The following is an 11182-nucleotide window of genomic DNA, read 5'->3' as shown; positions in this document are numbered from 1 at the left end:
CTTGTTTGTGCTGCTGCTCCTGCTCTGTGGCCTGGAAGACCGAACCGCGAACAGGCTGGAAGGTCACAGGGAGCAATTTCCACTGTGAAATGTGCCCATCGGCTCAGCATCCTAAGTTCACACTTGGATGCTGAGATCACCCCCGGAAGCTGACCCTGGCTCCAGATCAAATTCCTAGCCATAATTTTCTCACAATGCAACAAAAGAGAGAGTGATCCTGGGAGGGATAGGGATGTGCCATCCAAACAGCCCAGAGGGCACTGTCTGAGCTGGCGATTAGAGACACAAAAACAAGGGTCTCCAGGCTGTCTGGCCTTTTTGGGTAGGGGTTAGGATAATGGTTTTTGGCTGGAGAGAGTTGCCTAAAGCTCTGGAGTGAATGTTTTGCTTTCCCATATCAATGGCTTGCACTGAAAGGTCTCTGGTTGAGGGAAGAAGTGTGCATACATGGGCAGACAGACACGTCAATCCACCATTATCACTGAGCCCACAACCTTCTCCTCTTGAATACAGGGAACCACAGAACACTGTACCTAATCTAAGATTCAATGCAGTTTCTACTGTCATATTGTAAAGGCAGTGGTCAAGAAAGACTAAGGTGATTTTAATGCTACAGAGTACAGTGTGTCCAGGAAAGTCAGCAGGTGGGGGGAGGCTGTGGTCGTACTTACTCCTTACAATCAAGACAACGTGTGTGTGTGTGTGTGTGTGTGTGTGTGTGTGTGTGATTTGAGGGGAGTCCAAAAGAATTCCTTTCATGTATGTATGTATGTATGCATGTATGTATGTATATTCCAGGTTATGGTGGATATCTGAAATTCTTTCATTAATGTGGTTTCTTAACTCTTGGGGGTTAAAAATCTGAAACCTGACAAAAGCTATCAATCCTCTTACCAGAAAAATACACACACTTGCAAATTTGTCAGCACAGCTTTTGAGATCCATTCATACCCCTATTAGAGATGTGCGGATCTCTGCAGTAAGAGCTCGTCTTCAAATAATTTGATTATTGGCTTAAAAGTCGTTTTCTTTTCAAAACCACGGCAAGACCCGAGTGTAGCTCAGTGCCAGGCACAAGTCTGTGAGGTAGGTCCCCAGCACGCTAAAATGAACAAATACAATAAAAGCATGCCTCAGAGAAACAACATTGGTTATATCCACCTCTTCAGTTAGTAGTTCAGTAAATATTTATCAAGTAATATAAAAGTCAAGCAATAAAGTATGGGAGACAAGCATTGCAAATGTAAGCAAGAAATGGGAATCTTTGATTAGCTACCCTCAGTAAATGTAACATTTGGGTGAGAAGAAATTTAAAAGGCTGAGCAGAAGCCTGAAGAGAACAATTTCTCTGATAAATCGAAGGGAACAGTTCACTTTACAGCAGTGGTCAGAAAACTACCACCTGCAACCCAAGGTTTTGTGTGTGTGTGTGTGTGTGTGTGTGTGTGTGTGTGTATGCACACGTGCATGTGTGTGCGTTTTATATTTTTAAAGGGTATAAAAGAGAGACTATATACATGGCCAGTAAAACTAGAGTATATTTACTCTCTAGCCTTTCTTTTGAGGGAAGTTTTTTTTTGACTCATTCTTGTATCATCAGCTTTGAGATTAATAAGATTTATCTTATGAAAAAGTTTTAAAAATGGTTAAGGAAAGGGGGATATGTTATCTCTTTAGTCCTATAACTGTGACACAGCAAGAATAGCCACCATTTATAAGTACAGATAAAAGCTTTAAGTGAAAAAAAGAAAGCAAATGAAAGTTGGATGTAATGACACATACCTGTGAGCCCAGCTCTTGAGAAGCAGAGGCAGGAAGATTAGGAATCCAAGGTCAGACCTCAGTTATATCATGAGCTTAAGGCTTGTCTAGACTTAATGAGACACTGTCTAAAAATAATAATAAAATAAATATTTTCAAATTCTCCCCTCAGATTTCAACCTGAATAACTTCATAATTTCTTTTATGGTTGAACTTAGTTGGCCTACTTACTTGCTTGGGAGAATCCAGACCTCACGTTCATTAAGATCACAATTTACCTACCACTCATCCCTGAGCTTTGTCCAAGTCAAAAAAAGATTTTCAACAAGGAAACATTTGAAATTACCTAATTTAGTCTAAACCTCCACTTCACTGAAGTTCTTTTAAAGTAGTTGGCAGTAATGGTACACAACTTTGATTGCAGCACTCAGGAGGCAGAGGCAAGTGGATCTCTGTGAGTTCAAGGCCAGCCTAGTTTACAGCAAGTTACAGGACAGTCAGGGCTACACAGAGAAACTCAGAAAACAAACAAAAAAGCAACAAAAATTATTGTTAAATTTTAACAAAAAATTATTAAAAATTATTTTAAAAATTATTAACCAACTTCTGTAACATTTTTAATTGCAGAGACTTCAAACTTCACAAAAAGCCCACTCAATTTTTCTTTTTGGACATATATACATATTTACAAACATACATTTACATATTTATTTAGAAAACATACATTTATATATTTACATATGTACTTACACATACATATATTTACAAACATACATTTATATTTTTATATATGTAAATACTTATATATACATACACACACACACACACACACACACACACACACCCTCAGTAGGACCTTGTATATGCTAGACAAGTACTCTATCATTGACCTGGTTTTTACCTTTTATTTTAGGACAGGGTCCAACTAGGCATCCCAGATGGGATTTGAATTCACTATGTATCCCAGACTGGCCTATTCTCCTGCCTCAGACTCCAGAGTATCTGGGATTACAGACTGACCAGAATCTTTAAAAAGGTTGGGTCCCAGAGCTCTATCTAGGTATGTCGAGGGAACGAAGGACAGATGCACAGACAGGCAATGGAGCTAGAATCAGGCTCTCTATCACCTCATCATGTTTATTAGATGCAGCACAGAGGGGAGGCTAGCAAGGCTTGGTTGGATGGAGGTTTCTGTGTTGGGCTGCAAACTTTGGGGAGGAGACCAAAGTTGCTAGTCTTTGTACACACTAATTGTTCATTAACATCCATACTCAAAAGACTGAGCCCATATCAAAATACATATTCACTCAGGACTTCAGTCACACAGGGCTTCCTACATGCTGGCACAGCCAGGGCTGGCTAATTTCTTCTAAAACACCCCACTCCCCTCCCCCCATACACACACACTGAAATTGTGCCTTGTCCTTTCAGCACCTACTGTACAACATCTTACACACACAACTTTCTTTTGTAACACACTGACAATAGAATTCGAAAGTTGATGAGAAGCCTACAATTATTCCAGACATGGACTGACAGGGCCAGATTTCAATAGAATACTCATTTGTCTATATGATCACTCTACACTTGTATTAATCTGCTTAAGGCATATCCCAAGTGCTGTTTGTCTTTTCTGGCTCTCTAAAAGTCTCCTGGATAAATTCCTGTAAGTTACCGAAGAGGTGACTGGCAATAGAGCAGATTATGAAGGGCTTTGAGAAGTCTATGCCGTAAGCAACAGGAAATTATCGCTGACTTTTGAGCCACAGAAGGCAAGCAGGTTACAGGATGAAAAGAATATAGTTAATAGCAGAATAAAGAATGGTCTGTAGGAGAGAAGCATGTGCAGGATTGGAACACGAGATAGTAAAATAGAATGCCTTACCATCTGATAATTGACTGAGAACAAGAAGTGATAATAGTAAGAATAGTTAAGACTTACTAAAGGAGTTCCGTGTGCCAGGCCCTGGACTAACACTTTATATACATATCTCATTCAAGAATCACAGTTCTCAACAATACAGAGAAACACCCTGTCTCGTAAAAACCAAAAAAAAATAAAAAATAAAAAATAAAAGAATCACAGTTCTCCACGGCAGTCACTATCATCCTCATTTTTCCTAAGATGGGGAGGAGTTCAGGATCCACCATACTCTGTGGAGTGCAGGGCTGATTATGGACATCCCAGGACAAAACTAAAGATGCCAAGAAAACACTGAAGATTGGAATTGTGGGTTCCAAAGATTCTCTTGGAGTTATATACATCCCAAACTCACACACTTTTTGTTGTTGATGTTGTTGTCGTTTGTTTGAGACAGGTTCTCTCTTATGATTCCTGGCTGTCCTGGAACTTGCCCTATGGATCAGGCGGAAGCCCCATACTCAGAGACTGATTCTCATCTCCCTATCTCCCAAGTGCTGGGATTAAATGCATACACTACCATAACCAACCTGGAAACATGTTTTCTAAGGGGAATTCACTCGGTTGCATCATAGCTGCTGGCCAGTGAGGAACAGGTCCAAATTTGGGTCATTGGAAGCAGAAGCTGCAAACAGGGTAGGTGGAGATTTTGTAGTCCTGAGCTCGGAAGAGGACAGTGAGTGCTCCATCCCAACCACAGAGCCATCTGGTTTATACCAGAAAGAGGATTAGGTAATACATTCAGTGCTTACGCTTCACTGTGCAATCTAGATGATAAAAAGTTAGGAGATTTAACCACGTTAATTTTAATAGTGAGCGTGTGAGAGCATTCCATTCCCCTACTTTTCAGGTTCCAAAAGCCTCTAGGATTCAACCCCATATTGTGGACATATGAAACTGGTACCAATTATCTTGACAGTAACACTCAAACCTAAGTGTGGTAGGGCAGACATGAGGGAGGATCCTTTGTTCCGTTATAAAGGATATATTTCAAAGGCGGTGAGATACATTGAGAAACATTTCCTGTGGAAACTCAGAGGTCTTTTGTATCTCAGGTTTCTTTTTAAAACGAAGCTTGCAGCTCGAAGTTTATGGCCTCACCAAAAGAAGCTTCAAATCCCAAAGGTGAGATAACTCTCACCTGAAGCCCGTGTGTCTTTCTACCCTCTGGCTGGGAACAATCACCTGAGAATGATTCCACCAGGTGGCTTCCAAGGTCCAACCTACTTGGTTGAAATCTGACACTGACAGCGACTCCCTGGGAGCTGCTGCGGTTCGCTCAACAGGGAACCAGGAAATGCGCAAACCTCTTTATGTCTGAAAACCAGCTGGGCTCCCTGGGAGACACATCCGCCATGGGAAACAGGCTGTGCTGTGGGGGAAGCTGGTGAGTAGGGCCGAAAGGTGGAGGGGACCTTCTGCGGTGGTGGATATGAAACCCTGAGAATCAGAGAGACCCCGGAGAGATGGCGCCTTCCTCCATCTGCCACGTCCTGGGTCGAATACCAGAGCAGTAGTACCCTAGGACGTCTTAAAAACACAGCAAGATGTAGAGTGTAGAGTTAGCTGGACTGGTGAACCAGCCTTCTTTCTCTGTGCTCTCCTTTCCTTTTCCTGATCTCCTTTTCTTTCTTCCCCAGACCGTAATAATTGGAGCGTTTGACTGTTCCTTACGTGCAGTCACTTATAATCTCGTTCAACTGTCCCAACCCTTCTGTAAGTGGTCTTAACCGTTGCTCCCATCTTATAGACAATCAAGCAAAGGCTCAGGGAAGTTAACTAATGTTTGTCACATGGCTAGTAACTTAGCAGGTAAAACAAGATTCCAAGCCAGGCTGCTAGACTTCAGAACCCATACTTTCCTTACTAGGTAATCATAGAGGTGATCATGGATTGAGCAACAGGATTTGGACAAATGTTTGTTTGAAATGACAGAAGTGGGAAGGATAGTGTCCATGGGAAATGTGAATATAACTTTTATGCTATTCCCTGTGTGGCCTCAGGCAGTCCAGTAATTTCTCTGGACCCTCGCTTTTGTAAAATACACAGTCCCTATTGTTTGCAGCATAGGTTTGCTTTGGAGAGCAAAAGCTAGTAAAAACAAGCAAAACCCCAAAGTAACATTAAAAAAAAACACTTGGTAATAGATTATTTGTGGTTTTATAACTTTCCCCCTGAGTGTTTGCCACTACTACAAATTCCTAAATATGGCTTTATCCTGTCAGCTGCCTCCTGGCTATATCATTTTGTGTCTGGGGCAGAGTTCAGAGATTACTTATTTACACAGGAGCATCACATGGAGAGAGAAAAGTGAAGTACATTGGAAAGCACCTAAAATGTGAAGACAATCCTGAACTCGAGTTCTGGGCCTGATAGTTCATTTATCTATTTGGTTATTAAACAAATATTTACTGAGCATGTGCTATGTACCAGGAAGTGACAGATGCAGAAGGTAGCAATAAAAAGAAATTTGGCTAAGCAAGGTGGTACACGCCTTTGATTCCAGTGGTTGAGAGGCAGAGACAGGCTTTTCTAGGGTAATCAAGGCTACATGGTGAGATCCTGTATCAAAAAAATAAAAATAAAAATAGTAGCTGGGCGTTGGTGACGCACGCCTTTAATCCCAGCACTTGGGAGGCAGAGGCAGGCGGATCTCTGTGAGTTCGAGGCCAGCCTGGTCTACAAGAGCTAGTTCCAGGACAGCCTACAAAAGCCTCGGAGAAACCCTGCCTCGAAAATAATAAATAAATAAATAAATAAAAATAAACAAATAAGGAGGTCTTTGCCTATACCTGCCTATATTTGTTTACATATGTATTTACTTTTTTGTTTTACTTTTGAGACAAGTTCTCTATGTGTGGTCTTGGAACTCACTCTGTAGACCAGGCTGGACTCAAACTCACAGAGATCCGCCTGCATCTGCCTCCCCAGTGCTGGGATTAAAGGCATGTACCACCATACCTGGCCCTTATTTACTTTTGGTTATTGGTTTTTTGAGACAGTTTCTCTGTGTAACTCTGGCTGTCCTGAAACATGCTCTGTAGACCAGGCTGGCCTCGAACTCAGAGACCTCAAACTCTGCTTCCCAAGTGCTAGGGTTAAAGGCGTGCGACACCACCCCCCTGCTCAGTTTGCCATTTTCTATATTTACAGTTTATTTAGTTACTCATCAATATTAATGATTTAATATGTTTCCTTTTTTGAAATAGTAGTATCACAATAAGTATCCATATGTACTTGTGTATGGAAGTGTATTGGTATATGAGATTGCTACAGTATATGCATTTATGTTTAAAGATCTTTATCCTTATTGTCAATTGCATTCTGAAAGGATTGTTCAATTTTTATTCTTATGACCATTGTGGAAGATGGCCCATTTAAATTCTTTAAGTCTAACCTAAAACTAATTCCATCACCTATGACTTCCAGGTTGTGTCTGGGTTCTATGCAGCATCCAACTTGGGAAAAGGCTCTTTTCATCAAAACTGGATGGTTCTGCTCATGTATTCTCTAATATTCTCTGTGTCTACTTAAATAGAAACAAGTAGGGAAACAGGAGTCACAAGAGGCAAATCTTTGTTTCCTACCATATGGCTCTGACAAGGCAGTCTTAGTACAAAGCACGAATTGAAGAAGCAGAGGAAGAAATAGCAGAAGACAGAAGCTGACTTTCTGCCAAACTACCCTTAGTGGTTTAGCTAAAGACCAACTCCCTGCTTCTAAGGAAGTTGCTTCAAAACTGAAAATCACTCCAAAACAGAGTTTGGGAAACTTGTGTGGAAAAATCCTGTCTCCCCCACCCCTACAAGAATTCAGTCAACAGGATTTAGATATCTGCATGCCTCTCTCTTCTTTTCTTTCTCTTTCTTTAATTTCCAAGAGAAAGAAACTTCCTGAGGAGAAGCAAAATCAGACAGACAGGGCGCTGGTGAGATTTGGAAATATACTAACAAGAATAGGCTCCTAGAATAAGCCTGAAACTATTCACCCTGTTTCCCTGGACATCAATCATCCAAAGTCACGTAGACGTGCAGGCTCCATAGAGACCCCAGAAGCATGATTGCTGAGTCACTCCCCAAATTCAGTGTTCCCAGTTCTGTAGATGAGTGCTCCAAAGGGCATTAAAGGTTAGGCAAAGCATTTCTCACTTCTGTTAACTAAAAACAAGGACAGGGCAGCAAGTAGGGTAGCCACTTACTGGAATAGAGCTTTGCAGGGCCTTGACTAGGTAGCCCTGGTTATCACAGCTCCTATGACTCATAGAACTCCCAGGTTGCCAAAGATCCTCCAAACCCCCACCCCCAAAAAATAGCACGGAAGATTCAGTCTCTTGAACCAGGAATATATTCCATAACTTGGCAGATTTCCCTTAGCCTCTACTGAGATTAGCTTGATAGAAAATCCCAGAATAGCCTTCAAACCAGCACCATCTCTGGCATGTACTGCCTGGTTGCCTAAACCTGTATTTTGGGTTTGGTTATGTCAGTTTTACCACCCTACTTTCCAGAACCATCTATATGGGAGAGGTTTGTATCCTTTACAAGTACTTTCACGCTGAGCCTGGCACAGAGTGAATCTTTGGGGTGGGGGGGCGGATGTCATCCAAGAATGTGAAGGAGAGACCACAGAGCAACTGTATGGAGAGAACATACAGAAAGAACTCTTGTACATGGATGATCTGTTTTTCTACATAGGAGCTGCCCATCAACTTTCCAGAAGAAAAACAAAACAGGTAATAGGGGAGAGGGCTTTGAGAGAAAGGGAAATTGGAAAAGACAGTAAAACCAACATCCTTGGAGAAGGTGTAGAAAAGAGACGGGACATTGGATAAGACAAAGGGAGGTGATATAACAAAAAGAATCTTTAGTTTCTTGGACCCAAGGCTAGCTCTGAACCTATGGATCTTACTTTTCCCATTACTTCAGAGTGTTGTCATTTGCTTATGCAACTGAGCACTTGTATTATAGGTGAGCCATTCTGTGGGTTCCCAATGAGGAAGAGAAGCCCAGGGGAAGGTTCCAAGGTCTCAGGTCTAGAAAAGCTGAAAACCAACTGTGTGAGGCAGATTCATGTAAATACATAATTATAATATCATCTACCGGTGCTATAACAGAATACAGAGAAAACACTGATGCCATGGGAATAATACCAAGTTTACAAATCAGTAGAAGGGGGTGCCAGCAGAGGCAGAGGAGTTAGTTCATGCAAATGCTTGGCGGGGAATAAATGGCTTGAATGAAAGTGGCCTAATGGTGTAGCTGAGCACGTACTACATTTTCGTAGTGGTCTGTTGACTCAAATGTCTTCCCAGGCACACTGTAGATTTCTCAAGGCAGAGGAAATAGCTTACTCATCCTTATCTCCCCAGACCATGGCCTCGCACAGTATGCGCTCTGACTGGTGAGCAAGGAGATGGAAGATAGCATAGCCAGGTAGAGAATGGGAAAGTGTCTGGGTGTAGATTAGTAGAAGTGACAGAAATAGGAATGCAGCCAGAGAGATACGTTAGAAGCTCACTCCAATAGTCTAATGGACATTTGAAAAGGGCAGTCTCAGCAGAGACAGAGAGAATGAGTTTAAGTTAGTTGGCTTTCTTCCCCCACAGGGAGCCAAGCACGGCCCACATTGAGCATATTGAAACAGCAACAGCAACAGCTACAGCAGAATGGTACAAAGGTAATGACAGGCTTCTGTCCCCTCTCAGGCCCACTCAGATGTGGGATCCCACTACTCAGCTTTTTCACCCTGAGACAGATTCATCTCAACCATCGAAGTCTGGGGAGATGGTTCATCAGGTAAAGAAGTTATGTGCATGCAAGCCTGGCTATCTGAGTTCGGATCTCCAGAACCGGCATTTAAAAAAAAGCCAGAGGCAGCAGTAGAAGTTTCTATAACCCCAGCGCATCCCTACTGGGAGATGGGAAACAGACAGGGCAATATCTCAGGCAGCAGTGACCAAGAAAGACCCTGTCACAAACAAGATAGAATACAGGGACCCTCTCCCGGGGCTGTCTTATGTCCTCTGTCCTCTGTCCTACACACACACACACACACACACACACACACACACACACACACACACACACACACAGAGAGGGGAACTCATGTTGTGTTACCTGACCTCCCAAAGAAGCAAAGTAAAGGAACCTCAGTCTAACTGGTCCTGAATGGGAGGTGAGGGGTAAACCAAATCAAGAGCCTCTCTTAATTCTATGGATTTCTACCAGGATTGGGAAACAACAGGACCAATGTATGAGCAAGTGTTACCCCGGCCTGTATATCAAAAGAGAAGTTCTGACTCCACATCCGAGGAGAGCCATTTGCATTATGCGGACATTCATGTGCTCAGCCAAATGCAGCCACACTCTGGCAAGGTGAATCGCCTCCGTCTAGAAAATGCTACAGAGTATGCTGTCCTTCGCTTCCCCAAGGCCACACCTCGATATGACAGCAACAATGGAACCTTGGTGTGAGCCCTTGGAAGGAAGTGCTGGTTTCCACAATTTTACCGTTCTGTGGGGACAATCTACTGTTTCTGGGAATCTTAAAGAACAGCAGAACATCTGGAATTCTGGGTGCCCCTCTCTCTGCACTGTGAATCTTTTGGTTTGCCACTGTTAATGTGGAGTTGTGGTAAGGTTATAGGTGAGCTGAGTTCCAAACAAATATTTAAGTGTACAAAACAGTCGTCCTTTGACCCCTAATATTATTTGAATTCTCAAATGCAGCAAGAGCCCTCTATGCACTTTGAATGTCTCTTACAGGGATTGTGTAATGATATTTGGGGGGTTTTGTTTTATTTTTGTTTTTTTTTTTGCTATGTAACTGAGGATGGTTTTGAAATCCTGATCTATCCGGGTCTCCCACCTCCAGTCCTGGGATTACAGACACGTGATCACTGTGCTCGGCACATCCCCTTTATACACCTCTACTCCAAAACCGCAGAGGAAGCGCTCTGGAAAAGCTTCCTGAGCCCTTGACAGCCTCGGAACTGCTGTGGTCAATTAATCTAGCAGCTGGGCCAAGGGCTCCAGACCTTAGCACAGAGATGGAAACAGGTATTGAGTGACTGATTCTAAAGTCTTCTCCAACCACCGGTCACAAGGCCTTCAAACTGCGGACACTAACAGCCTGGAGAAACTCTCCTTGCAAGGACTGTTAGAGCCATTAGGATCAATAAATGAATAGTACTAAGAACAGGCTGAGTGATTGTTCCTGGGGTTGGGTTTTGCAACGTGTCCCAGCCCACACTATGGAAGAGTTCAGCCAATGGAGACGCCTGCACGCCTTCTAGTCAGCAGTTGGGATGCGGCCTGGTGAGCAGAAGGCAAGCTCCCATTGGCCGAAGGCGGCAGTGGGCGGGACCATAAGAGTGGGGGTGGGAACTTGAAGGCCTAGCGAGGGGGCTGGCACGGGTCTGGACGCTAGAAGGCGGGTCCAGAATGGTAGAGGCGGGTTCTTGGTCGGGTGGAGGCGGGGCCTGTAGGGCAGGAGGCAGGC

At 43.0% G+C, this 11182-nt stretch overlaps 1 protein-coding gene across 1 annotated transcript; it reads left to right on the top strand.

Moving 5' to 3' along the window:
• The first annotated feature begins 4135 nt into the window (after positions 1-4135).
• Positions 4136-10879, top strand: CUNH11orf52 (chromosome unknown C11orf52 homolog). The gene is made up of 4 exons (XM_040730112.1): positions 4136-5069; positions 8377-8414; positions 9288-9358; positions 9910-10879. The coding sequence occupies exons 1-4, from the start codon at positions 4996-4998 to the stop codon at positions 10153-10155; spliced, it is 429 nt and encodes a 142-aa protein (XP_040586046.1). The 5' UTR covers positions 4136-4995; the 3' UTR covers positions 10156-10879.
• Positions 10880-11182: the final 303 nt, after the last annotated feature.

The sequence above is a fragment of the Mesocricetus auratus genome, unplaced genomic scaffold, assembly GCF_017639785.1.
Source record: "Mesocricetus auratus isolate SY011 unplaced genomic scaffold, BCM_Maur_2.0 Super-Scaffold_100022, whole genome shotgun sequence".
NCBI lineage: Eukaryota > Metazoa > Chordata > Mammalia > Rodentia > Cricetidae > Mesocricetus > Mesocricetus auratus.
Note: the sequence above shows the minus strand (reverse complement) of the source record. Positions and strands in the feature narration are given on the sequence as shown.